Here is a 27,065-nt window from a genome sequence, read left to right as displayed (position 1 = left end):
ATAATGGATTTTTTTTTGAAGACAGAATGAAGCCCGGTGTGAAATAAAAGGTCTCCAATCTTTTTTAGTGTTTTCAAGGAAAGAAAAGATAAACTAGAGTCAAAGACAGAGACATTTTAATAATTTAACTAGTCATGAGTAATTACAGCAGTTAAGCAGACATTAAGACATGTCACTGAATTAAGGTAAAGACTTAAGTCCCACTTAATCAAACAATCACCATTATCATAGCACAACAGCCACACACTAGGAAATCTATGGAAATGTGAGTCCCTGCCTTCCTGCTGTGCTGCCACAGTGATGTCACCAGCAAACACACTCACACACAGTAACAACCAGTCAAGATGTCACTGCAGCATATCATCGGCTGCACCGGCCCAGAGTTCAGAGTGCAAACCTGCATGGGCCCGAAATCTGACCCGGCTCTCGAATGATGAAGTCTTTTTTTATTGCACTTACTCCCCCAAGAAGTATCGAAAGACACATTCACAGCAGCAACATCATCTCTTGTAGATACAATCTGAACTTGTGCAACAGGGAAAAACTCACACAGCTATGTTTTTTTAAGACAAATAAACTGTCTCCACTGAACAGATGGACATCCTTGGACCAACGAAGTCTGTCTGGAATAACATTAAAAGACGTGGGAAAGCAAACGCTTTAAAGATGCCTGCTCCCACTTGATATAATTTATATCTCCAGATATAGATTCATTCCACAATATCTGTGTATGTGAGCCTTAACAGTGACATTAACACAAACTAGACCACCGTGTATGTATTTGTCTCTGTAACGTGTCTAATTAAGACAATTTAACAATGAGGCCGCTTTAGAGATTTGCCACCTGACATGGTTTTTAAGTTTAAACCCATCTGTTGTCACGCTGACTCCTTTCTAGCAGTTAGTCTTGGGCAGAGGCCAAAAAGAGATGTGGTGAAAAAAACAATTACTGAGGCTTTTAATTCAATCCAGAGCTTATTGTCGGTGTTAGTCACACCTGGCTCTTTTCCGCTAAGACAAGACTACATATCTGTGGTGAAAAGCCCGGAGGGAGGACGGGTTGGTGTCTTTGAACGCCTTCCTGGAAAAACCATAAAAGGATGTTGACAGTGGAAACACCTTCTGCTAGACAGTCACAGATTAACGCTTATCCATCAGACGTGTGTCTGGCTTCCCCTGGAGTCGCAGCTGTTTGTGACTCAGGGTGTCTAGAAGAAGATTGGGATGTGGTTGTCATCACGATGCCTGGCTTGCTCTGCCCTGCTGCTCTGCTCAGGCCACGCCCATCACTTCCGACCACACCCTTCACATCCGAACACGCCCACTTCCTGTTTTGACCCCTTGCTCCCTCTCATCCACTCTCCCCTTTAACAGATTGTCTGTTTGTTCCATGTTGCTGACCATAGTTGAACCGAGAACATGTGAGTTTAGTGACAAGGTTGTTCAGACATCTTCCTGCTCTACAGCATTATTTCATGATCTGATACTGAGGAGACTGTTGGATCCACTCTTATTTGAAGACAGGATTGTGTGTTCCCATGGTGCTTTGCAGGAAGCTGCTATTGTTGACTGATTTTTCCCGACTTTTCAGTTACTGCTTTTGTTTGAAGGTGTTATTAGTTGCACCTTATTCAATGAAATTGGTTTCCTGGTGTTTACACTCTGACTCTCTACCTTTGGGTCCAGCCTCATTTAAATGAGTAATTAATTCTTGTATGTTTCAATGACTAGTTTGAACAGCTGAGCTGTCTGTCTGTAACCTACAGTAGTTGCACATGGAGCTGCAGCAAAAACTGGCCCCAACTTGTCCTTGTTACGCTTCTTTCCTATGGATTAAAGTGAGCAGCAACGTATCAGCGCTTTAGGTGCATCTGCTGGTGGAGCTTGTTGGATTTAACTAATCTGTTTCCGCTGTGTAAAACAACTGCCCTCCTAGAAAAATAGTTTTATTTTTTCAAAGGAATGAATTCTGAGATCAGGCCCATCTCAGTGCCGATGTTCCTTTTACGTCTCACATAACTGATTTGTTTTCCAACATTACTCTCCCAGTTGATTTACTTTACTTACGTACTGCGTATGTGACAAATGATAGATAAGGCTGTAAGTACCTCTGAATGGGGCGACTGAAGGTTTTACCATGGCCATTGTCATTAGAGGAGAAAGAAAGGAAAGATAATACAAGATATGATCTAAGCTATTTTCACACAGGTGATAAGTGATCAGGGTGTGTGTGTGTGTGTGAGTGTGTGTGTGTGTGTGTGTGTGTGTGTGTGTGTGTGTGTGTGTGTGTGTGTGTGTGTGTGTGTGTGTGTGTGTGTGTGTGTGTGTGTGTGTGTGTGTGTGTGTGTGTGGTGGGGGGGTACAACCTACGGCTTCAGATGCTTTGTTGTGATTTTGTTTTGTTTTGTGATTTTGTAAGACCTAATGTTTAAAACACATTCTAAAATAACGCATAAACAGAAATCCTACTTCATTTACAATGAGGGAAGGGTTGTTGTTATGCATGTTGTGCTATTATGTAGTTTATTTCTAATTATGCATTTTTAATTGCTTTGCAGCTTTGCTGCTCTTTGACTTGAATAGGTATCAAATTTGGGGTATTCCTTCTAAAAAACAAAAACTAAAGCAGACATCGTTTACACTCTTGTGTCGTCATTTGAAACATTATTGCACTGATACAACATCCTCCTTCTCTACGTGGCCTAAATTACATTGTCTTTGTCTTTTTTTAAGAAAATTACAGTTACTCTATTTGTTGTATACATATCTATACATCTCTGTTGCCATTTGTGTAGTTATCACCTGTGGAGAAGTATTCTAAAGTGACTCAATAGTTCATTAATTTTGAGAAAATAATAAATAAGCACAAAGGAATTCATTCTGGTCCAGCAGAGAAGCTGCAGCTGCATGCATTTAAAGCTTTCTAAATGCAAACAACCATGAGAATCCACACATGCACATTATTTAGTTTCAAAACAAACCTGTTGTAGTTTTCTAGTTTTCTAGTTCCTTGAACTAGAAACTTGATCAGTTTACTACCTTAAATAAAATCCTTCCATTTCCTGAGGGCCTGGTGTACTGTGTATTTAAGTCTGAATTAGTTTCTAAGTAACTAGTAAACAGGCAAACATTGGAAACCTTAATGTCTCTTGGCTGTTGCTTTCAAAGAAGCAGACTCCTCAAAGCCAACGTGCTGTAGCTCAGCCTTCTGGTTTGTGACACCAGCAGCCGTCACACAGCAGTAGTCACTAGTCACTAGAACAGCCAATGAGACGGCATAGCTAACAAAAACAGCTCCCATGTGACGCGACAGCTTGCTTTTTTATACCTTAACACGGCGGATCAGAGTTATCCAATAAATAAACAGAAAGATATTTCTGTACCGTCTTGATCTCCTGCAACACAGCTTCAGAAAAATGTGTCGCTACATTTACAGAGTGCTCACAGAGAGGCTTCTTCACCAACGTGCGAAATCCTCAGCTTCATGTGAGGTCGGGTCTGAAAAGAGGGAATCAGGAGACCTGGAGACAGGGAGAGGAACAAGTTGAACCCAAATAAACCTAACTGCTTGTGTGTATATGCAGGGCTGCGTGTCCTGAGCTGTGTAGAGGCTCCAACCTCTCTCTATCTCAAAGCGCTCTGGTTTCTGCCTCGATTTTCCTCTCTCCGTGAAGGCTGTCCGGGTCCGCAGGGGCCACGGTCTGTCTCACCGCGATCTCAGGGCCTCCGCCATAGATGCCCAACAAATACTGCCACGTCTCCTCTGAGATCTGACCATAGTCTGCACCTATTTCAGAAACATGGACAACATTGATCATGTCTGTCTTCGAAATTTACAACTTTAGGCGCTCGTCAGGCAGTGCAGAGGTTCACCTTGCTTCAGTTGTATGTGTCCTCCTTTCATAACACCAATCTTGCTGTTGTCTATGGATCCGGGGGGCTCTGGCAAAGCAAACGACCAAAAAGACTTAATGATGACATGAACAACGTTAACGTATGACTGTGCCGTCCTGGCTGCAGAATCCCACCGTTGTCCTTGCCCTTCACGAAGCCCTCCCACTCTCTAAACCACTGCATGCTGATACACAGGATCACAGTGGGCGCCTCCTCAGCCTGGAACTCTTTGTTCAGCTGCAAACAAGGAACAACAGCGCTTCGCTGAACATCAACCGCGAAAGCCTGACAACATGCATAAACGCCTGCAGAGTACAGGCCTCTACCTTGATGAAGGTGTCTATTTCCATTTTCCTGCGCTTAGCTAAAGCTTCGATTTCGACCTGGCAGATGGCACACATGTACAGGTGGTTGACAGCAGGCCCACCTCCAAAGCTGAGGACAGAAACACCAAGAGTAAACAGAGACGCATCTCACCTTATGTACACCTTAGTTTGATCTGTTAGAGCTGGTTCACGGCCTATTGTTCATATCCACCCACCTCCATTCTCTTTCATACTAGGGTGTGGATATCAGACCCAGCAAGAAATGTGTGCCTCAGCCAATTAAAACACTAAACTAAATTATGCTAACTATTAGCCAGGGAATTAAAGTCATTTGAAATGACATATCTAATGCTGCAAACACAGTTTCTGAGCTACCTAATCTGTAGAGTTAGATAGAGACAAGGCTTGCAGTAAATAATTGAACTGATAAGCATGTCTCGTTTCCTTTTCACACAAACGCCGTTGAAATATTGATGCTGAATGCATGGCTTGTGTTCGCTGGTTTACCTGTTGTAAAGGTACTCCCAAACATTCTGAGGAACAATCACCACCAGGTCGTCTATGTAGTGGTATTTGTTTGGAGGAATCCCTGTACAGAGACAAGACCTGTTAAAGGGATAAGCATGTTCTGTGCGTAAAAGCTCCCATCTCCTCTCAACTGACTAGTCACCCAAATCCTAAAACTCCAGGTAAGTCAGACCCAGAATGGCCCTTGTGCACGGTTCATATGAGTACAGAATACATTAAGAGGACCTAGGAAAGTACAAAAAAAACCTATCAAATTAGTTAGAATGTACTCTAGTTGTATGTGTGTCGCGTGTGAGCTGGTTTGTGTGGCTTTTGAGCTGAGGAGTATTGTGTTTCAATTCTTAGGAAGAGAAACTATATCGCACACGCACACACACACACACACACACACACACACACACACACACACACACACACACACACACACACACACACACACACACACACACACACACACACACACACACACACACCTCCGTGCTGACAAAGAAACGTGTGATTGCTGATGGGGCCTGGCTCCGCGAAGGTGTTGAACTTGTTCAGCCATTCTCTGGAGATGTAGAACTGCAGCAGGCTGGGTTCTTTCATGTTGGCCAGAGCCACCACCTTCTGCCTCTCCCTCACCGACTCTTCACTACTTTTCCTGCACAAGAAGAGTGCATCAGAAATGTGCATGTGTAATGTATCAGTCGCGTTTGACGTTGTGCAGATTTCTCTCTCACCTGTAGAATAAGACATAGGCCTCTGCATTCTGCACCACTGTCTCATGCACTTCTGTGACATACTGGTCATCAAACTCATACCATTGGCCGTTGATCACATTCTGACAGTAAGCTATGTAGTGTCCACCTGGAACGGGAGAGAACTGAACATGCACCAGTTTGCTCACAAAATAACTAAATTATCTGCAAAGGTCTTATCTGTAGGAAGCGACGCCATCGCTTACTTCCTGCCGTTCCGTGGTGACATATGACTGAGAGCAGATCGTACGTGGTGACTTGGGACGGACTCTCTTTGGCGAGGAAAGGCCGCATGTCCAGGCCCTCCAACGGGAAGGACACGTGACTGCTGATCTTGAACGAATACATGACTTCGTGGCGGAACCGTTTCAGGTGAATGCACAGAATCTACGTGCACACACACACACAAGAACATGAGCATTTGATGTAGATGTGGTCGAATTAAAAGATTTCAAAGAATTTGTAGATCAGGTGATAAACGGGTACCTCAGGAAGTCGAAGCACTTTGCAGTATTTGACACCATTTCTTAACCTTTAGAAAACAATAAAGGAGAAAAGCTTTCTTCTTTAAACTGTTGATCTGGATTTAAACAGGTGAAATTCTCCAGTTCAACACCCATACTTACTTTTTACATCTTTCGCAGCTATACATGTTGTCGCCTGAGGAAAAAAAAACAAGTGAAAATAGAAATTATTCATTTCCACCTTTGACTAGCCTTGAACATTTTACATGGCACCATTGTTTACCTTTGAGTTCATCTGCAGCAAAGAAGGCAGCAAGACAGTCCTCCAATGTAACCATGGGCCCCCAAAACCAACTGGGGATGCACGATACTACGAACCTGTTCACAAGCACAACACCAACAAATGGAGTCATTACAATCAGCTTCCAGACAGTCATGATAGTCTGTGAGAGACGAACGATAATTCTCTGGCACATATGACATTAATATCAATAATAATAAAAGACATCAATGAGAAAAGGCCTAGAAAAGTGTTCTAATAGGTGTTTATTTTGTTGTTTCAAGTTTAGTTCCTACATGATGTTTGTTTGCCGTGTTTCTGTCTTGTTTTTATGTGAAGTCTTTGGTTACCTCTCCAATACAGTCCATGAAATAACTGCTTCGTTTGCCAAATTCAGATGTGTTCAAAACAGTGAGGCTGACTTTTAAATGCCCCAAAAACAACACGTGTTACTTAATACCCATATCACACTGTTATGAGGACAAAATGAAATGACTACAAGGCAATTAATAACATCCGGGTGTAAATAATGTTCAGACATGAGACGTCTCCTGACCGACGTATGGAGTCCATAATGTAGGAGATCCAGCCCTGTGAGCCGTAAGTGTCGGGACACACGCCTGTCTTGACTGGAAGGTTCTGATGGATGGAGGAGTGAAGCTTAGCCAAGTCCTCTTTACCAGGAATAGGGAGGGACAAGTCTTGAAATGTTTCCACTGTGGTAGAGACCTGTCACACAGCACAGCAGCAGAACTGATTCATGCAGTCAGTGTTTGCAGGATTTAAATTTGTTAATACAATAATTAAAATACTAGACGAACATAAATGAAGAAATCACACATGCACTTCAGCCTTTCTTCTTCTCCAACATAAACACGCCTTCTTGTTTATCATGCTTCTTGAGTGTCCGAGTAAATATGCACATACTAGCTTCCCCTGGTGTTTGAGCGAGTGAATGGCAGCTCACCCTGTCACAGGTTAAACACTGGACCAGACTGAGGATGGAGCCATCGAAGATGTCGGAGATCACGCTACGATAGTGAGACTGCTTCTTCTTCCTGGCGCTGAGCAGCAGCTGAGCTGGAAAACAAGTGATAGCAAAGAGGATTTCAGAGGACAAAATAAATGATGTTAAAGCCAAAGTGAGGGACAAAAATGCAGGTCATTTCTATAAAACAAGTGTGGACACGGTAAGGGAAACATGAGGGAACATTATTCATTGGAGGATATGCTGAGCTTCTGCTAAGGAGCAATTTTTCACTGATGTATCTTTTCCAACCTGGCAACACACTGCATCAGTGTGTTGACTATAAGATTGTATGCAGAGCACACTGACTTCTCACTCCCTCTGTGTAAATATGTCTCTGGCTCCAAAGAGGAGTTTTAGATTTCCAGGAACTTCCCCAGCAACTAGGACCAGTGTTCATGTTTCGTGTACTGATCTACGGGTGTTTTCAAACCTTTTTTGAAGGAATATGCCGGCCCTGCGGAACGAAGCGGGCTAGAGCGAGGCGGACTGGAGGACAGCTTGGGATGCAGCTCCTGAAGGGTTCTGACGGGACTACAGGGTGTGGACTGGGACTGGGTCATTGATGCTTCATTGTCTGGCTCTATAGACAGTATAGCAAACAGTTCTTACAAAAACAACCCGAGGGAGGAAGTGAAGAAAAGACTTTTGTTACCAAGTTGGTCTTATACCTGAGGTGTTGCTGCTCTGGCTCTGCCCAGCGTTGGGTGTCTGATTGTTCTCCGGGTTTTGGACCTCACTGTTTAAAGCTGGTGTTACCTCTTCCTCTTCTTCTCCCCGTTCAGGAGCTTCCTCCTCAGCAGCTGTATCCACATCAGCATCTTCATCCATCTCCTGAGAGCCTCCACGGAGCGGTGAGCCGGACACCCTTCTTTCCTTCAGCCTCTCCTTCTCTGAGATCACCCCGCCAGGACTGACGGCCACCGGCCGCACTGCAGGTGACCGCACTCCGTCGCACTCCTCCTGCATGAGCAGCTCACCGTCACCTGCGCCCCCTCCCTCGCCCCGGTCACTGCTTGAGCCAGAGTCACAGGACAGAAACTCGTCCTCAGACGGGGAGCGGTCGCCATCTCGTCTCTCTTCCACGTCACTTCCCTCGCTGCTCATGCTGCAGTCTGTCAGAGGCTCCTTCAGCTCCTCATGCAGCTGGTCCATCAGACAGCGCAGGAACTCCTGAGTGTCCTATGAAAGAAAGACACAAGCAGGACAATTGTAAATGGGTAGCAGATATATAATTAAACCAGAATATAATATCAGTGTACCAGGATGTAAAGATAAATATGTCTGTTATAGTGTAAAGGTATGAGATGCTAAATTAGCACTTGTACAAAATCTTGGGGGTTTAAAATTTAAAGTTTTAAAGAGTTTAAAATTTTATTTATGATAATGGAGCTGTATGAGAAGCGACAGAGGTGCATCAATGCAAATACACAAACACGTAAACAACTCAAACATTTGATTATTGACAGTAAATGTAGCCGTTAACAGCAAAACAAAGTCAAAGATCCTTTTAGGAAAGACACACCGGTTGAAACGATGTCAGGCTGTTGAGTGACGCCAGCTATAGTTACCTGCTGGGTGCTTGTCCCTACCTGCTGAGCGTAACCACGAAACATGGGGTTTACTAGTTTGATGCCATGAGACAGACTGGTAGGGACAACATAGCTCGGTCTGAAAGGGAAGCAGACGAAAAAGAGATGTTGTTTTACTCCCTCAATATCTGTGGTTCTGTGAATTAAACTGTGTTCTTGACTAGTTTCACCACTTCATGTGATGATTACCGTTTTTTATGCCAGAGTTCGGAGATTAGTTTCTGGTAGCTCTTACACAGAGCAGGCTTTTTATCTGTGCGGACCAATCCACTGCAGTCCAGAAAGAACTGAGTCAGAGGAGGACTGGAAATGGAAAAGAGCACGTCAACAACAATGATTTACATAGAAGTACATTAATAATACATATATAGGAACAGGACATATATAGGAAGCCATCTCACCAGTTGGACAAGGCTTGAAGGGCCGCGTTCATGTAGCAAGAGTTTCCGATATTTTTCATTCCTGTCAAGCCTGAGAACAGGAGAACCGAGAGCCGTGTATTTTTTTTTGTATCCTCTGAGGAGTTCTTCTATTAAGTAGGCGATCTCACATTGTTAGAACAAGTCCAGAGAGAACACCACGTAGGAATAACTGTCATCAAGATTAAAGGAAACCGGGATGGTTGCTATTTTAAATACGGAAGCTATGACCTGATAATATAAAACCATGAAACCGTGTTTTTCCATAACTTGATTGGTTCTACATTCCTGTCTCGTTAATAGCGTATAACAGAGTTTTATGCTTTTATTAATGGTTTATGGTTTATTAATGTAGATTTGTACCTCTGGGTTTAAGCTCATCCTCCTCTGACTCTGAACCTTCTTCTTCTGCCACAGCAATAGGGACTGCTTTCAGTGGGTGACCTGCTGGCTGAGGAGCTGCATCCTAGCAAATGAATAATACCTACTATAAATATTATGGTGAGCAAAGATACTGTGTGACATTGCAGCTTCATTTAAATACATGAAGGAACGAGGCGAGCTGACACTGTACCTGATCTGTGGCTTTACAGTGGTGGGGAGCAGCAGGCACAGGCACCAGAGCAGGCCTGTGCTCCAGGAACACCTCCCGCTCACACACATAACACCAGATCCTGAATGTTGTCAAATTCACAGTCAGGTTGTGCTTCTTAGCCTAAAAAAATAAGCACACAGTCATTTGAGAATGTGGATTTAAAATGATTTCTATTCTATTATTATGTTTTACATAATTTTACATAAGACAAGCATTTTGAGTGCTTTACCTGTGCGTGCAGGGTGCTGTGATCGGAGTAAGACTCTCCACAACCAACATAGGGGCAGTCGTTCTACAGAGCAGACCCACTGGATCAGACAGGTTCTTAAATCTGCGTAATCATCTAAACTGATTTATGGCTGAATTTGCACATTGTATATGTTCTTCTCTGCATTTAGCAGCTGTTACATTTATAACTGTCATAAATTATTAACCATTCACTTGGCCATTCTCTCCTAAATGATTTATCCTTTATCCCAACCTACCTGCAGACAGGCCCACAAGTTCGGACCCCCGGCGCCACATGACTGGCAGGTTCCCTACAGCATGAGGCAGAGCATGAATGAAGACAGGATGTTTTATACTTCATACACAAACAGTGTCACAGAGTTTCCATATAGTCACCTTACTATAACAATGACTGATGTAGTGATGGTTGCTAAATTCTGCAGAACATTTGTAGCAAATAGGTGAAAACCAACCTTTGATTTCTGAAGGAGGTCGTCTTTGGTTACCTCTCCAATACAGTCCAAATGGGGACAGATGTCCTGTTCAGCCATGGCTACTTACTTCAGGTGGATGTCTGCTGATTGCACGGGGCAGTGGTAATGAAGCTATAGTGGGTCAAGTTATAAGCAGCTGTAGCTAAAGCTAGCTCCATCATCTTAAAAACACATGATCTGCAATCACATATACCACTAACGCCCCGTTTCCGACTGATGATTCAGACAGAAGCTAAACAGGTAGCCAGTCGGTCTGACAGCTCTGCAAAGTGAAAGGCCTTGTGTTTACCAGCAAAGCTCATCAGTCTTCCCGCTGCAGCGATGGCAACAGCTGTAAATGAATGACTCGTATTTACCAACACAAGCCGCTGCCGAGACGGTGTTCGTGGTTTTCACTCCTCCTGCGACCGATCCATGCTGTTTGCGGGCAGGCGTAGACCGTGTGCTAGCAAGATAGCGAGAAGCCGAGCAGAGAGACGCGATACCCCGGCCCACCACCCCCCAAACAAGTCCCCCCTCCTACCACACATCTCACGGCACGGCACGGCACGGCACGGCACGACGCGACGCGGCGCTGGAGGAGGAGACAACACAGACACGTCACAGGACCAGATCCAGCCCAGTGGCTCAGAACAGTACTTTGCGGAAGCCTTACTGACTTTACACTGTCATATATGTAAGGGCTAGCTTACATGTTTTATTATGTGCTTAATATAGATAGATAGATAGATAGATAGATAGATAGATAGATAGATAGATAGATAGATAGATAGATAGATAGATAGATAGATAGATTAAATAATTGAATTATTTAATGAATGATTTCCGGGCGGCACGGTGGTGCGGTGGGTAGCACTGTCGCCTCACAGCAAGAAGGTTCTGGGTTCGATTCCCGGAGGCGGACCTCGTGCCTTTCTGTGTGGAGTTTGCACGTTCTCCCCGTGTTTGCGTGGGTTCTCTCCGGGTTCTCCGGCTTCCTCCCACAGTCCAAAGACGTGCATTAGGTTGATTGGCCTCTCTCCATTGCCCGTAGGTGTGAGTGTGTGAGTGAATGGTTGTCTGTCTATGTGTTGCCCTGCGATGGACTGGCGACCCGTCCAGGGTGTACCCTGCCTCTCGCCCGTAGCCAGCTGGGATAGGCTCCAGCACCCCCGTGACCCCGCACTAGGGAGTAAGCGGTTAAGAAAATGGATGGATGGATGAATGATTTCCACAATACAAATATTTCAAGTTATAAGATACCTGTTTGCGGAAATGACGTCGTATGTACGTCGGTTAAATTGGTCCCTAAGAGCCCTATGAAATGCACATTTGTTTAAAAAAATTGTTCTGAATTATTGATTGATATTTTTATTACGTTTTTAATTCACGATGCATTACAAATTTTCTTTCATTTAACACACAAGACCTGAACAAAACACAATGTGTTACTTAACATAAATTAGGACGTCTACTTAAGATTCTTTTGAAAAACACAAAAATTTATTGTAGTAATTAAAATAAAACACAAATATTTCATGTTTTAGAGCTTTAGACTAGTTACTAAAGATTGTAGCTATTTTAAACACCCAATGTTCTGCCGAATGCTTAATCAATACATTAAACGTTATTTATTTATTTCATATCGATTTATTTTATTTATTATTTAAATAAATCTACATACGAAATAAGACATAAAGAAATGTAGTGTTGTAAACAGCTATAATACTGGCTATTATTACTAAAGATTAAAGATTAGAGATTAAGATGTGATTGACATATTATTTGATCATATTTTATTGGTTCAAAATTGTATATTTATTTTTAGTAAAATCAAAATAAATCAGTGTAATAACTTTTCAAGCTTTGTTTAAAAAATGCAAGTTAAACTTAATTATTTATAATATGATTCCAGATCAGCGAATCAGAGGACACGTAATTGCGCTGCAAGCCTCGCGGTATTTACGCTACCCAGAATCCCTCGGTCTTCCTTTCTGCCTGAACCGACATGGTGGGTACATAGCTGCATCTTTTGAGAAAATGTTTTTGCTGTCGTATCTGTTTCCATCCTTGTGTTATTTGTCACTTTGTCGTTTTCTAACGTATATATGACTTATGTGAAACATTCCTGTGGATATAATGTGGATATTGAGAGACGAGGTTGTATGTTTTTGAGCAGAAGTTGGATAAATGCAGACGAGTCCAACCGGTACAAGCAGCCTGTCGGGGGCTAAAGCTAAGACTCTTAAAACATTGGATTTAGACACAGTTTATTACTTTAGCTGCGTGTCTGTGAACAGAGAAGGCGAAATTGAGTAACGAGGAGATTAAGGAGCCAACGGGGTTAGTAAGTGTATACTTGTTAGCCAGCGTGTATATGTGGCTATTTGCTAACAACCGGTGGTGGTCATAGGCCCGGGCGGTTCTTTAGTAGGATCGTAGACTCCAGAAACACGTTTTGCAGTTATTTAACAATTCTAGTAATTAATACTAAACTCAATATAGTTAGAAGTAGCAGAAGCTTGTATGACGTCCTCTTCTGAGCAATTCAGATGCGGGGTTGCGTTGCATTAGCTGTATTTAATCTCAGCTAATGCCACAAAAGTAGCAGCAGTGTGGTGCAAGTCTTTATCGACTTAAGCGATAGTTTTTAGTTTGAAACAACGTTAACTTGCTTTGCAAAGAAACGGGTACTAAGCTAGAGACCTCAACGAGTAAAGACAGTATGGGTTTAGTATAAAGTTGTAAGTCTGTTATGTTGGGGAAAAGGTTCGTATTTATCGTCTGATATTATGCTATAAATCTGTTGGTTTTGAATTGCTGTTTAAGTGGTTTTCCTTGTGTTTACCTTAACAGCCGAAGGGAAAGAAGGCTAAGGGGAAGAAGGTGGCACCTGCCCCTTCTGTGGCCAAGAAACATGAGGCCAAGAAAGTTGTAAACCCTCTGTTTGAGAAGAGGCCAAAGAACTTTGGCATTGGTAAGTATTCGTCTTTGGTGAGAGCTGAGATGCATTAAGGTGCAGATGATGTAACAGAATATTTGCTAACTGAACAATCATGAATGACAACTTTCCACCAAGATCGCTGATGCAGTGTTTAAACCAAAGAACTGTACCTCCGCTGAATGTCCATTGCTAAAGATTTTTTTTTTCCATCAAAGGCCAGGATGTTCAGCCCAAGCGTGATTTGACACGCTTTGTAAAATGGCCCCGTTATATTCGCCTCCAAAGGCAGCGCTCCATCCTCTACAAGCGGCTGAAGGTTCCCCCTGCAATCAACCAGTTTGCCCAGGCTCTGGATCGTCAAACTGGTGAGATCTTAAATACACACAAATGGCACTTACTACTGTAGCATCAAGGCTTTGCAAGTGATGTGAATGAATATTTGCTATCTGAACAGCCATGCTGACCTTTTCCACCAAGATCACTGATGTAACTGCTGAATGTCCCATGTTTGACTTAACTCATTAGTGTTTGGGAGAATATTAATGTCAGTTCTTTGTCCTTTTCAGCCACACAGCTGTTCAAGCTGGCCCACAAGTACAGGCCGGAGACCAAGCAGGAGAAGAAGCAGAGGCTGCTTGCCCGTGCTGAGCAGAAGGCCGCTGGAAAGGGTGATACCCCTACCAAGAGGCCCCCTGTGCTCCGTGCAGGTGTGCTGTAGAACCGAATGCAATGTACCTAGTGTGACCTGGCCTGTATGCAATGATGACCTTTATTTTCACCTGAAACTTGCCTTGATGCTTTAAGAGCTTTTTAACTCTGAGCACTGGCCAAAAAAATTAAACCATTTTAGAGCTGTTGTCTTCTGATCAGAATTAAAGTTGCTGTTTTCTTGTACAGGAGTGAACACTGTCACCTCTCTGGTGGAGAGCAAGAAGGCTCAGCTGGTTGTCATTGCTCACGATGTGGATCCAATTGAGGTTTGTTTGTTTGTTCAGTATTTCAACAGCTATAGTACTAGTGTTTTTGGTGTGGTCACTGGCAATGATGTCTGAATTTCTTCACCTGAATCCTCTGTAGATCATCTAACTAACCCTGAGCAGAGACCACAATTTAAGCATACATGTTCTGAACCTATTTTAGAGACCTGACAGGTTTTTGTCAATTGCAAGAGTTAACTTGCGATTGACATTTTGACTTGTTTTCTGTAATGTCTTCATATGGATCTTCTTTTCCAGCTTGTTGTTTTCCTGCCGGCTCTGTGCCGTAAGATGGGTGTTCCATACTGCATCGTCAAGGGCAAGGCCAGACTGGGCAGACTGGTGCACAGGAAGACATGCACTTCACTTGCCTTCACACAGGTTAACCCGTAAGTGTGGACATTACCATTACGAACACTAAAAATTCAGATTTAACTGTCGGCATTGATTATAACCTTTTTAAAATAAAGAACATTGGTCTGAGAATTTACATGTAATTTTACTGACCTAACAGTTTTAAGTTTCATTACCCTGAAATTGTCTCATCTTTGTTTCATGATGTCAAACTTTTTTACAAGATGTAAATAGGGCTAAATTCAGTATTCAATATTGAGTATTCCTGACATTATACTTATTAAAGTATAATGTCAGGAAAAGTTGTCTCTGCAACCAGTAATTACACTTGTCTACATTAACCTTTTTTTTTTTATAAACATTACTTGTACTAGTAGTAAAATGAGTCATCCCTGTTACTTCTGTGCATAGTTTGGGTCCGGTATTCACTAGGATTGTTCTTTTCCAGTGAGGATAAAGGTGCACTTGCCAAGCTTGTGGAAGCCATCAAGACAAACTACAATGACAGATACGAGGAGGTGAGTATTCGTAATAAATAAGATGAACTTTATTGTCATTGCAACATCATACAACAAGATTAAGGTGCCAACCTAATGGCAGTATCAGTGTTACTGCGTTAGATGTGATGGAAGAAAATGCACATTTAACTAACTTTAACTTTGTTTCAGATCCGTCGTCATTGGGGAGGTGGCATCATGGGCCCCAAGTCCACAGCTCGCATCAATAAGATTGAGAAGGCAAAGGCCAAGGAACTGGCCACCAAGCTTGGTTAAATTGTTTGGAATAAAATGTGTCCTAAAAGTATGTGCTGAGTGAGTTTAATTTATTTTGTTAGAACCGCAAGTAATATAACATAATGGTTCATATTTTGCCAGTGGACAGATGTGCCTCAAAGCAGAGGACTGATGCCATTTTCAATAGCAGACAGTATTTGTACATCTTATTTAGGTATTTTCTGCTTAGCTGGTAGACTCTCGGCATCTTCATATTTGTTGGTAATGTAAATGACAGGATTCCAAGCACTAAAAACTTTATTTGAGAGCAATAGTGTAAATTGTACAATAACCTGAAGCTAATGCAGATCAAATCGAGTACAGTTCTTTGGGAGAATTTTTGAAACAATTTCAAAGTTTTTAAACTTTAACCACCTTGATAAATTTTGAGAACCACATGTAGGACGTAGCTGCACATAAGCCATACCTAGTGGAGGAGGGAAAAAAACAATCAGATGGTAAACTAGTGTATGACAGAAATAATGCTTCAACCCACCATGTAATGATGTACTGCAAGTGTTCGTTCCTCAGTGAAACTCTTGTCTGTCCACCTATGGGCCCACCAGGAACCGTGCTTCCTGCAGAGCACAGGGAGGTGGCGTTCAACATGCCATGTTGGATGATGTGTTAGGGCCATTTATATTTTAGAAGAATCGTGGCCTCGGTTACCAAAATCTGCATCAATAAAAATGGGTTCAGCTCCTGTGACGTGAGACATGGCCTCCAGGTCACGGTAATGCCACTGGTTTCTCTCCACGTCATTCTTTGGTACAAAGGGCTGTCGCGTCTCCGTGAGCCTGACTATACCAACTACTTCCACATCACCTTCCACCTGTACAGAAATGTTTCTATTTTAGTTCACTGCCATTTTTTTAAAGTAAAGCAAACCTTGTATCTCAGTGTGAAACACCAACCTGTCCTTTCATCCTGGTTTCTGGTTTTATTTTCTGCCTGGGGACGTATCCTCTGTTCACCAGGATCGTGATACTGCAGTATTTAAGAGTGCTGAGGTTCTGTCTAAGCAGAAGCTATTACAGTAACCTAGATGAATCTTATCTTACCCCAGGTCTTTACAGTGAAATGGGGTGATGACGTTGGCTCCAGTTTCTCCACTTGAAGACAGGCTTCCTGCCTCTCTGGCCTCTTTCTCCGGGTCGACTGGGGAACGCGGCATAACGTACAGCTCCTTTGAGTGGTCATAGTGTCCATGCACTCTCACCCTTCTGTACTCCAGATTACTCAGTTCATGAGGGCTAGGATCCAGGGAGATAAAACACAAGCACATCTGCAAATTTGTATCCACTTATCTGTTGCAATGATAGTTTCTACCACAGACTTACTCAGGAGGCAGAGGAATGGGCTCTGCTGTGGTGAGTTTAGCCAGATTATCAATGAGCTGTATTTTCCACTGACGCCGCTTCACCTTTACACAAAGACAATTATTTGAGTCCACCCAACATTAAAAGCCATGAGACGTATCAATGTTACTGTTAAAAGTGAGAGAGCAAAGCAAAAGAGTAGCACCTGCCATGTTCCAAGGCCAAAGGTGGTGGCAGGGATGAGCAACAAGAACCATTTGAGGAATGAGTCGTTTTTCTCTGCTGTGGTGGCTGTGGAGCTGCATGATCGCCTGAAGCTAATGAACTTTTCTAGAAATTCACAAAACACAAAGCTGTATAAGTGCACGTCAATATCTGTAAGCAACAGTTACATTAGAAGAAATTGAAGTAATATATAGTAAATATTTGCTCATTAACTTTATTATTTATGAACAAAAGTCCGGCTACAAAATGATAAAATTTACACAAACCGATACATGGTTTTGTAAAATGTTTATTTTGTAAAGCTCAGTTTAAATCACGATTTAATTTAATGTGCTCTCAAATTATTTTTCCCCTCACTGGCTTAGCTTTACTAAATACACTGCGCAATCTGATAGCGATTTAATCTTTGTAAATGTATTTATTAATTGAATACTTTTTGTTTATAATTTTACACCATTTTACACAATTCCGTTACTGTCATAATTTATGCTGAGCATATTTTTTTACCGTCTGCACGATTGTATAGTCTCCCTCTGGACAGAAAGAGATTCCTCTTGATGTAAATGATGTTTGTCTGAAATGATGTAAAATCAGGCGGATAAAAAACCTGCTATCAGTGGTGAAAGTGACTCACACAACTCTTGCATTGGGATGGAAACATACATTAAAAATGAACAACTTGCCTCTTGTCTCAGAGTCGATGACAAACGGTTGGAATAAGTCAGAGCTGATCTCAGAAAAGCCATGTTGATTAAAACATTAATGCAGAAGAGAAACACCGACTGAAGAGCAGTTACTCAAGTGACATGTTACCCATCAGCGGGGGAATATTTTTGATGTTACTACTTCCGGGTTAAATACGCCCCGCCCCCTTGGTTTTGACCCACGTGTGTAAGTTGTGCGTTGGTGTGTTTTAGCAGGAAAGTCCTTTGATTTTGTGTGTTTTCTAGCTGATTCTAAGTTGGCAGCTTGATTCATGGATCTCGCAGCAAAAGACTTATATATTCAACAGTTCGCAAGTAAAGTGTTTTCACGAGGAGACCAGGAGCCGAAGGAGAGACCGTATGGTAACGTTAGCTTCCAGCTGGTATTTACACCCTGTTCATCGCAGTGACGGACGTGTCCAGTGCTGTTAGCTGTGTAATAACATACTATAGATGGTTAATATGTAATTAAAGTTTACGTCTGAAGGAGGCGGTATACTGATTGTTTCCACTTCTATAAATGATAGACTATAAGTAATAAACCATTTCTATAAAGTTTAGCTTGTCTCTCAGTTTATTATCATTGGTTTAAGTTGAAAATATTTGGGGTTTTGACTTCAGTGTGTGTGTGTGTCTTCTACTGTGTAGCTCATTTCAAGACTAAAAATAACACCGGCCCTCCCAAGAAGAACAACAGCCGAAAGAAAACCCCCAAGGAGAAATTCAAAGATGGAAAACCAGCGACTGCTAAACCCCAACAGAAGCCCTCGGCCTCTCTAGCAGCACAGAAGAATCCAACTAAACAAAAAGAGTTTAAATCCAAGAGCACAGATGGAGTGAATGCACAGATGCCAAAAGGTACTGAGATGTTACAGTGTGTATCTAACTACAGTAACCTGGAGTTACAGGTGTGAAGTTAAATCTAACTGATAATTCTCTAATTCTTATCAATTGAGTTGTTGTCTATAGCCAACTTTGATCAGACTGGTGAAGTCACCAGAATGTGTGTAGAAATGTTTCACCTAAAAGAAAGAACCTGGAAAAACATGTAAAAAAACAGGATTCATTCTATTTCACTGATTCACTCTGTTCAACGTTTCATTTTTATCTGAAAGGTGAAAATGTTGGCTCACAGTTCTCAACAGTGGATGTTCTACGCAAGAGGCTCCACGAAAAGATCGAAGAGTCCAGAGGACAGGTGTGTGAGATTTGAAGATAGTACAATAAACAAGAGAAAATCAAATTGAGCTTTAATTTATTAATGACACTATAACTAATATAAAACGTCCTTTATCAGGGAGCCCCAAAGGATCCATCTTCAGAGGCAGTACAGGCAAAACGAGCAAAACGGAAGCTGGAACGGGAGCGAAAGAAGAGGAAGAGGATGGAGTTTCGGATGAAGAAGCTGGCAGAAAAAAGTGGCCAAGACGGAGTGCCAGAGATAAAAGAGGAAGAGACACCTGCTCCCACCGCTGACACGAAAAGAAACGAAAGTGCTCTTGTCTTCAACAGGGTGGAGACGGTGGAGGACGAGTATGTTGACAAAATGCTGAAAAAGAAGGTCAAGAAGCAGAACGTCAAAGGGAAGATAACGCCGCTGACGGGCAGCAACTACAAGCAGCTGCTGAGCCGCGTGGAAGCGCGCAAAGCAAAGCTGGAGCAGCTGAGGGAGAAAGACGAGGGCAAAGCGCGCAAGATGGAGGAGAAGATCAGGTGGACCAACATGCTTTACAAAGCGGAGGGCGTCAAAATCAAGGACGACGAGGCGATGCTGCGCGCCTCGCTGCACAAGAAGGAGAAGCGACGCGCTCAGAGGAAGAAGAACTGGGAGAAGCGCAGCGAGAACGTCCTGGTGAAGATGCAGCAGAAGCAGGACAAGAGACGCAAGAACCTCCAGAAGAGCAAGCAGATGAAAGTGGAGAAGAAGAAGGCCCGCGCGCGGAAGAAGGGCAGAATCCTGCCTGAGGACTTGAAAAAGGTCACGCTGTAGAGGAAATGTCCCAATACATGAACCTGTCTGTGCTGAAGCTGCTGCTGAGGCACAGGTTGTATCATCGCACCTGTCCGAAGATTTGATGCCAATAAAATGTGTTCCTTTGTCAGAATGAGTAGAAATATTAGTTTTTAAAAGAAAACTGACTTTTTAGTGTTTAAGGAGGAAATTTACAAGGAGCAATTTGATGAATTTACGTTAGGTCTAGATGCAGGTCGTCGAAAATATGAACGTAAAACAAACTAAAATCACTAGACTAAAAAAACGATACAATACAAAGCAGCTGTGAGGAGGAAAAAACTAGCCGTACGTGAGTATAAAGCGACAAAACCACCCATTCATCAGCTGAGACGCTGCTCGGCTGAACCACGTGACTTGCAGTGTCGCCGTGTTTCGCCGTGAGATCTCGCTCCTCCCAGACAGGAAGTAGGAATGTAAACACAAGGAGGTTAAAGGTTCTGGGACCGTTTTTTGTCGCTCCCCGTGTTTAAGGTCTGCACACTGAAGAAACAGCCCAGACGCGCGGTGTCTCCTGCAGAGATCGCTTGGCCCGCGCGCTCCCTTCACGGACCCTCAATTAATGGGAATAATCAGAACTCTGGCTTTTAGTTTTGCTGTGGTTTGTCGGAGTCCCGTTAGAAACCAGAATAAGGTGGGCACATAACGCGGAGAAGCCTTTCAACGTGGCGACCGGGTCAATTTAACGTTTTTATTGTGTTTATCAGATAATCATGTCAAGGCAACTTCATGCGCGCAGAACGGTCGGCGTGGACAAGAATGTATGGTGAGACTCCAATGACAGATCTCAGCTATTGCATACACACACGTGTTGTTTTTTTGTAATGTGTTAGTGATAAAGTCGACGCTCGCAATGTTTAACTCGGCTCTGACCTCGTTTATATCTTTTACCTGATTGGAGGAAAGTGGGGCGGCACATTCTCTATCCTCACTGAGAATAAAAGGACCGACCTGTGCAAAACTGAATTGTGAAATCGAAATCACAACAACAGATAACAGCTGAAATAATGACTGTGTTGCATGTGTGCAATAACGTGCGTGTGATTAAACATCCTCTAATTGCTGATCATTTACATACCACTGCGGTGTCGGGCCTGTTTCGCACCAACAGGGTTGAATTCACTCAGCTGGTAGCGAAGTACAAGGTGGTGAACCTCGGACAGGGGTTTCCTGACTTCTGTCCTCCTCAGTTTATCCGCGACGCCTTCTGTGAAGCTGTGCAAGGTGGACCCTCCATGCACCAGTACACGCGAGCGTTTGTGAGTGCAGCTCCACAGCGACGGCTCCTGTCTGAGTCACTGGGGTCTTTTTCAGCCCCTTTGAGTGTCCACGTGTGGCTTCTGTGAACAGGGTCACCCCCGTCTGGTCAAGAGTCTGGCAAAGGTGTTCAGTGGGATAATGCAGCATGAGATCGACCCCTTCGAGGACGTCCTGGTCACCGTTGGAGCGTATGAGGCCCTGTTCTGTGCAGTTCAAGCGCTGATCGATGAAGGCGATGAGGTACGAAGATGGATCAGATCAATGCTCTGATATTGATAAAAAACATTGGCACTAAAGTACACTTTTCTAGGTCATAATTGTGGAGCCGTTCTTCGACTGCTACTACCCGATGGTGAAGATGACTGGAGCAAAAGCAGTATATGTCCCACTGAGGCCGGTCAGTAGTTAAGACGCTACAAAAACATACATAACACCTGTAAATCAATATTTGCTTTTTCATTATTTTGAATAGAAACGTGAAGGCGGCGCCGCCCTGTCGAGTGGAGACTGGGTTCTCTCTGCCGAGGAGCTGGCCAGTAAAATCACCCCGCGCACCAAAGCCATCGTGATAAACACTCCCAACAACCCGCTGGGAAAGGTGAGTCCTCACCTTGGGCTCGGCCCGCGATGGGCCCCCGACCTGTCAATGAACCCAACGGATGCGTACGTGACAGGTGTACAAGACGGAGGAGCTGCGGGTGATCGCCGACGCCTGCGTCAGGCACGACATGCTGTGCATCAGCGACGAGGTGTACGAGTGGCTGACCTACGACGGCGCCAAGCACGTGAAGATAGGTGAGGGAGGGGCGGCATCCAGGCCGCAGAGCGCTGGGTCGGGAGTGGTTGTGAGTGGGTGAGTGAGCGTTGTTCTCTCTGACAGCCAGCCTGCCGGGTATGTGGGAACGCACCATCACCATCGGCAGCGCCGGGAAGACGTTTTGTGCAACCGGGTGGAAGGTAACGGACCGGGCGTCCGAGCGATGCGTCTGCATCGCAGCTCATTGTTGGTTTCCCGCAGGTCGGCTGGGCCATCGGCTCCGGACACGTCATGAAGCACCTGAAGACCGTCCACCAGAACAGCGTGTACCACTGCGCCACAGCCGCGCAGGTAAGAAGCGCAGTCGTGAAATCAGTCGTCCAATACCCGCAGGCGTTCGCCACGTTTTGGCGTTTTCGCCGACAGGAGGCCGTCGCCCGCGGGTTCGAGAGAGAACTGGAGGTGTTCGGGACGGCTCGGAGCTACCTCCAGCAGCTGCCCGCGGCCATGAGCGCCAAGAGGGACAAGCTGGCGGCGTGTCTGCAGAGCGTGGGCCTGCAGCCCGTCATGCCAGAGGGAGGCTTCTTTATGATTGTGGACATCTCGTCCGTCGGTAAGTGAGAAGCGAATGTGCGGCATGATGCATTCATCAACACTCTGAATGTTTGGTGTGGTGTAAATATGCACATTCCCTTTTAAAACAGAGGCGAACTTCAGTGACGAGAGCTGTAAAGATGAACCACATGACTTCAGATTTGTTAAATGGCTAATTAAGGAGAAGGTGAAGATTTAAGCTCTAGTCACATTTTACAAACCAAAGTATTAAAACTGTATTGAAGTTTCTGCTCTGTTTTATTTTTCTTATTTTTGTTTTGCAGGGTTTGGGGACAATCCCTGTTTCCGCATTTTACAGTCCAGAGCACAGAGAGGAGTTTGAGAAGTACATCAGGTTCTGCTTTGTTAAGGTAAAATTAACTACTGGAACAAAGTTAATATTAAACCCAAATGTTCTCTTGTGTCAATGTGCTGCTGTTTATTCGGATTTTCCTCACCCTCTCTGTTTGTATCTGGCAGGAGGACTCCACCCTGGACGCGGCAGCAGATATCCTGAGAAAATGGAGCCATAACGATTAAAGGACCACGTACAGCATCGTTCATCTGTCCAGAAAACTTTACCTCACAACTCGACTGCCTACTCTGCCCGCTTAAGGGAAATGATCCACATTCTGTGACCTACAGGAATACAAAGATGACCTCCACCTTTAGTTTGTTCATTAAAAAAACACTGTGAAGGTTTTGGTGCAATAATTTAAGTCGTAGAATTTTTTGAATGGAAATGTTTGCAGTATTAATTTTTAAATGATATGTAGTGAAGGTATTTGTCCTGAACAAAGCTTTTAATAAATGCTATTTTAAGTGATCACTTCTCTTAATTAGAGATTTAATCTTTGCTCTTTGCAAATGAATGTGTGAGTGCGACAATCCCTTTGATGAATTCAACCTCAGTTTAATGGTATGGAAATAATTTGAGGAAAAGGGGTAGAAGAAGAGATTGTACATAAATACACGACGAGTGTGCAAGCTCTAACTTTACTTTGAAAAGTGGAAGTTGACCTGATAAAGAGGTCGTGGAGTGAGGTTTTTTGATCTAATGAAGGCGCATGACATGGGTTTTTAAATTCACTGAACAGTAAATGAGTAAGTTGGAAAATATTTCACTGGATTAGAAGACTAAAGCAGACAAAAAGTTCAATTTAGGGGGAGGGAGGGAGTGTCAAGAAATTATGAGATGGAAAATGGAACACCTCAAGGGAGTGTAATGAGTCCAACTCTGTTCAGTGGGACTGAGCTGTAGGGATTTAGGCAGGTCACTGTTCAAACAACGGGGCGATACAGAAAAATGGGTGGAACACGGAATATGTTTTAGAAGGGAATAAATACAGTTCAAGAGTGGGGGAAAGTTACCATGGAGGGAGCATGTAAAGAGCATAAAGGATAAATGTATGAAAGCTGTTAATGCCATGAGGTGTTTAGCTGGTGTAAATTGGGGAGGAAGCTTTGATGCATTGAAATATCAATATAAGGCTTAATAGGAACAGGGATTGATTATGGGAGTGTGGTGTACGGGTCAGTGACAAAATCAGTGCTGAGGGATCTGAGGGAGATAGTGCCGCTGTGGGTTCCAGGACGTGGGAATCGTCGGGAATGGTTAGTTAATGGGATTTCGGGTCTAGGGGGCGGTAATGCGCCGTTAAAGACGGCAGCCGCTGTTAAACAAAAACAGAAGAAGAAGAAGGAGCCCTGGAAGTAAATAATCGTCACGTGTTGGTGCGTGGAAAAATGTCGACCGGCGTCGCAGCGAAAAGACCCCAAATAATGTCCTCCCAGGTACTGTTATGCTGCCGTTTATATTAAAAACACAGTTATGATGTAAGAATAAGAGTTTTGATTTCATTTCGGCTTTATTACAGCCTGAAGAGAGAATCGACTGGAAGAGAAAGAAAGCAGAAAGTGAGTAGACAGCTAAACTTAGCCACATTTAGCTGCTAGCTAGTAAATAATTTATAGAAGCAAGAAATAAATCATACGTAATAAATCAACACTGTTGACGCACAAATAATTATGTCGCACTTTTCTGCGACATCAGCCTTTTTTCTGCATATTCGTGCAGGTTTGTGTTTGTATATGACACATGATGACTCCTTCGTTAGACTAGAGGTTCACACACCAAACCTCTAATTGGGTAACAATATGATTAAAACATTGATGTGTGGTGAATTTGCGATGCAGGTCAATAAATCTAGTAAATGTTTCAATTACGTTGACATTTGATTGTTTTGTCTAGTAACAGGAAATGAGAAAAACTGATCCACAAGTCGAAACACCGACCCATCAGCCTAATTCTGATACCTTCAGTTCTTGTACCTACATTTAATATTCTTACTAGTGTTACTGAATCTTCCTGAACAACAGTAAAGGAATCTAAGAAGAAAAGGAAAGAGGCCAAACTGATCAAACAGGTGGAAAAGCAGAAACAGCAAGAAGCTGCAGAGCAAGCAAAGCTTGAACAAAGGCCAAGCAAAACAGGTAATTTCCTAATTTCATTATTTTTATCAATCTGTATAATGAAAAGACGACTGAGGTGAAGCCTGTATCTCTTAAGGTCGGGCTCACACAGTCAGCATCGCGCTGCCGGGTTCTGTTCTGGACAACGCCCAGTCCACTGAACTTCGAACGTACCTGGCCGGACAGATCGCTCGAGCCTGCGTTGTATTTTCAATTGATGAGATCATTGTGTTCGATGAACAAGGGGAGGATGTCAAGTGAGTTAACACAACATAGAGATTGTTAATACTTCTTAAGCAAATGAAAAATGGAGGATTAAAAATATACTTTGCCTCACAGGAGCGTTGAAGGGGAATTTAAAGGTGTTGGGAAGAAAGGACATGCATGTATTCAACTTGCCAGAATACTACAGTACCTGGAGTGTCCACAGTGAGTAAACCTATTCAGATCACCAGCATCAGCCCATTTTTCTTATAGAGGACAAATACATTTGTCTTTTCCAACAGGTATCTCCGCAAGTTCTTTTTCCCCAAACACCCAGATTTACAATATGCAGGTAATTTAAAATACTCACTCTCGTCTCTTTCTTTCAGATACATTATATGTAGATTTTGATGAAGCTGAGTGTTTTTGTTTTACTTTCAGGTCTGCTTAACCCTTTAGACAGTCCTCACCACATGAGGATAGACGAAGAATCAGAGTACCGGGAAGGAATCGTTCTTGAAAGGCCGACCAAACAAGGGAAAGGTTCATTAGTGAACTGTGGAATGAGGAAGGTGAGTTAGGTTTAATATCATCATCATCAAGAGACTAATAATTGGGTTGTTAGGATACGAGTGAATGTGTTATCAGTTCAGTTCAACAGACAACAGTCTGTCTGATGGAACATTGTGTATCTGCTCCGACAGGATGTACGGATTGATAAACAGCTGCAGGCTGGACTCCGAGTTACGGTGCAGCTTAACGAGACACAGAATCAAGGTAAACAACAGGTTTTAAATATCATTTTTTGTTTGTTTTTTTTAATTTCGAGAAACCTCTTTCTCACAAAGTGTGTGCGCTTCTCCTCCTCAGAGAGTAAAATGTATAAAGGCGTGGTGGTGGCTCCTCACGTGCCCAGGACTGAAGGGGGTCTCTACTGGGGTTACAGCGTCCGCCTGGCCTCTTGTCTCAGTAGGTGTCTTATTCTCTTAACACACTGTGTGCAAGCATCTGAGTCTGGTGTGAGACTGGCACCTGCTGAGATTGCAATGTTCTCGTTGCTTGTGGATTCAACACGTAGGTGCAGTATTCACAGAAAGCCCGTATAAGGAAGGATACGACCTGACGATAGGCACATCAGAGAGAGGCAGCAACGTGGACCAATCAGTACTGTCGCCATTCAAGTAGGTGCAACGCCAATGAAATGAATGCAATGTGATCTCATGCATGCGGCCATGTAGCACAACTCACTGGGCAACTGTAGCCCTGCTGAGGTGCCAGAATTGTGCATTACTTTTATTTTTACTACTATTTTTTTCATAATCTTTTGCTTTTCAGACATCTTTTGGTGGTTTTTGGAGGCCTTCAGGGATTAGAGGCTAGTGTGGACACGGACCAAAACCTGGATGTGTCCGACCCCAGTGTTTTATTTGATCTTTACCTAAACACCTGCCCTGGTCAGGGCAGCAGAACCATTCGCACAGAGGTGAGGACAGACCTTTCTAAATAGAGCAATCATACAGTTTATACTAACACTAAATGATTTCGTATTTGAATGTTTTTCTATTCTCTTTACAACAGGAGGCCATCTTAATTTCTATGGCAACACTGAGACAGAAGATTAGGGATGCCTTTTCAGATGTTTCCAGTAGTTCTTAGTGAAGGAGAAATGGTCAAATGGAATTTACTGTGAAGATCCATCATTTCAACAATTTGAACTTTTCACCTCATCTATAAGACACACCAATATGCAGAGGGTTGTTGGTATCATTTCCTTTTCTTAAACATTGTTTATTCGGTCCTTTTTCTGAATAACCCAACAAATTGAACATATTTAATTATAAATACACGCCACAGGTTTCAAATCACTTGTACTGTTTTTTTTCCTAAAGCAAATAATTTGTTTTT

General features: G+C 43.1%; 5 protein-coding genes and 4 non-coding genes across 14 annotated transcripts; 7 read left to right on the top strand and 2 right to left on the bottom strand.

Annotated features, from left to right (window-relative positions):
• Positions 1 to 99: 99 nt before the first annotated feature.
• Positions 100 to 11,102, bottom strand: usp20 (ubiquitin specific peptidase 20). Of its 6 annotated transcripts, none has more exons than XM_029168693.3 (25): positions 10,944 to 11,102; positions 10,567 to 10,698; positions 10,351 to 10,404; positions 10,095 to 10,157; positions 9,845 to 9,985; positions 9,634 to 9,736; positions 9,253 to 9,322; positions 9,041 to 9,154; positions 8,831 to 8,930; positions 7,931 to 8,441; positions 7,693 to 7,842; positions 7,200 to 7,312; positions 6,789 to 6,961; positions 6,236 to 6,330; positions 6,115 to 6,148; positions 5,975 to 6,020; positions 5,695 to 5,875; positions 5,471 to 5,597; positions 5,222 to 5,391; positions 4,728 to 4,809; positions 4,221 to 4,329; positions 4,029 to 4,131; positions 3,874 to 3,942; positions 3,619 to 3,787; positions 100 to 3,521 (listed from the first exon to the last, which is right to left on the bottom strand). In XM_029168693.3, exons 2-24 carry the CDS (start codon positions 10,642 to 10,644, stop codon positions 3,630 to 3,632), a joined length of 2,844 nt encoding a protein of 947 aa, XP_029024526.1. In that variant the 5' UTR covers positions 10,645 to 10,698; positions 10,944 to 11,102; the 3' UTR covers positions 100 to 3,521; positions 3,619 to 3,629. The 6 variants fall into 6 exon arrangements, with proteins under 6 accessions (XP_029024526.1, XP_029024525.1, XP_055369368.1 ...); XM_029168692.3 differs by having other exon boundaries at positions 10,567 to 10,667; XM_055513393.1 differs by having other exon boundaries at positions 10,567 to 10,849; positions 10,944 to 11,101.
• Positions 11,103 to 12,553: 1,451 nt separating this feature from the next.
• On the top strand, positions 12,554 to 15,645 carry rpl7a (ribosomal protein L7a). Its single transcript, XM_029168700.3, has 8 exons — positions 12,554 to 12,577; positions 13,423 to 13,543; positions 13,726 to 13,875; positions 14,077 to 14,217; positions 14,408 to 14,487; positions 14,746 to 14,876; positions 15,290 to 15,359; positions 15,510 to 15,645. The coding sequence occupies exons 1-8, from the start codon at positions 12,575 to 12,577 to the stop codon at positions 15,612 to 15,614; spliced, it is 801 nt and encodes a 266-aa protein (XP_029024533.1). The 5' UTR covers positions 12,554 to 12,574; the 3' UTR covers positions 15,615 to 15,645.
• LOC114867464 (small nucleolar RNA SNORD24) lies at positions 13,584 to 13,657 on the top strand. Its single transcript, XR_003787869.1, has one exon. It is a non-coding gene; the product is annotated as a small nucleolar RNA SNORD24 (small nucleolar RNA).
• LOC114867465 (small nucleolar RNA SNORD24) lies at positions 13,928 to 13,999 on the top strand. Its single transcript, XR_003787870.1, has one exon. It is a non-coding gene; the product is annotated as a small nucleolar RNA SNORD24 (small nucleolar RNA).
• Positions 14,265 to 14,335, top strand: LOC114867457 (small nucleolar RNA SNORD36). The gene has a single exon (XR_003787863.1). It is a non-coding gene; the product is annotated as a small nucleolar RNA SNORD36 (small nucleolar RNA).
• LOC114867463 (small nucleolar RNA SNORD36) lies at positions 14,547 to 14,611 on the top strand. The gene has a single exon (XR_003787868.1). It is a non-coding gene; the product is annotated as a small nucleolar RNA SNORD36 (small nucleolar RNA).
• LOC114866670 (surfeit locus protein 1) lies at positions 15,365 to 17,981 on the bottom strand. Its single transcript, XM_029168699.3, has 9 exons — positions 17,842 to 17,981; positions 17,666 to 17,732; positions 17,139 to 17,263; positions 16,955 to 17,037; positions 16,676 to 16,867; positions 16,529 to 16,601; positions 16,284 to 16,446; positions 16,111 to 16,192; positions 15,365 to 16,041 (listed from the first exon to the last, which is right to left on the bottom strand). The coding sequence occupies exons 1-9, from the start codon at positions 17,902 to 17,904 to the stop codon at positions 15,975 to 15,977; spliced, it is 915 nt and encodes a 304-aa protein (XP_029024532.1). The 5' UTR covers positions 17,905 to 17,981; the 3' UTR covers positions 15,365 to 15,974.
• A 102-nt stretch (positions 17,982 to 18,083) lies between these two features.
• On the top strand, positions 18,084 to 19,967 carry surf6 (surfeit 6). The gene is made up of 4 exons (XM_029168698.3): positions 18,084 to 18,225; positions 18,511 to 18,720; positions 18,978 to 19,060; positions 19,160 to 19,967. Exons 1-4 carry the CDS (start codon positions 18,135 to 18,137, stop codon positions 19,850 to 19,852), a joined length of 1,077 nt encoding a protein of 358 aa, XP_029024531.1. The 5' UTR covers positions 18,084 to 18,134; the 3' UTR covers positions 19,853 to 19,967.
• A 132-nt stretch (positions 19,968 to 20,099) lies between these two features.
• LOC114866668 (kynurenine--oxoglutarate transaminase 3) lies at positions 20,100 to 27,022 on the top strand. The gene is made up of 26 exons (XM_029168697.2): positions 20,100 to 20,507; positions 20,581 to 20,639; positions 20,985 to 21,132; positions 21,224 to 21,373; positions 21,444 to 21,530; positions 21,606 to 21,731; positions 21,808 to 21,928; positions 22,014 to 22,090; positions 22,152 to 22,241; positions 22,317 to 22,503; positions 22,595 to 22,671; positions 22,769 to 22,855; positions 22,965 to 23,021; positions 24,077 to 24,098; positions 24,175 to 24,278; positions 24,362 to 24,401; positions 24,864 to 24,977; positions 25,054 to 25,213; positions 25,296 to 25,385; positions 25,463 to 25,512; positions 25,602 to 25,732; positions 25,865 to 25,937; positions 26,031 to 26,129; positions 26,239 to 26,341; positions 26,496 to 26,643; positions 26,739 to 27,022. Exons 1-26 carry the CDS (start codon positions 20,436 to 20,438, stop codon positions 26,814 to 26,816), a joined length of 2,550 nt encoding a protein of 849 aa, XP_029024530.2. The 5' UTR covers positions 20,100 to 20,435; the 3' UTR covers positions 26,817 to 27,022.
• Positions 27,023 to 27,065: the final 43 nt, after the last annotated feature.

Source organism: Betta splendens, chromosome 12 (genome assembly GCF_900634795.4).
Source record: "Betta splendens chromosome 12, fBetSpl5.4, whole genome shotgun sequence".
Classification (NCBI taxonomy): Eukaryota; Metazoa; Chordata; class Actinopteri; order Anabantiformes; family Osphronemidae; genus Betta; species Betta splendens.
The sequence above is the reverse complement of the archived record's forward strand: the minus strand, read 5'-3'. Positions and strand labels throughout refer to the sequence as shown.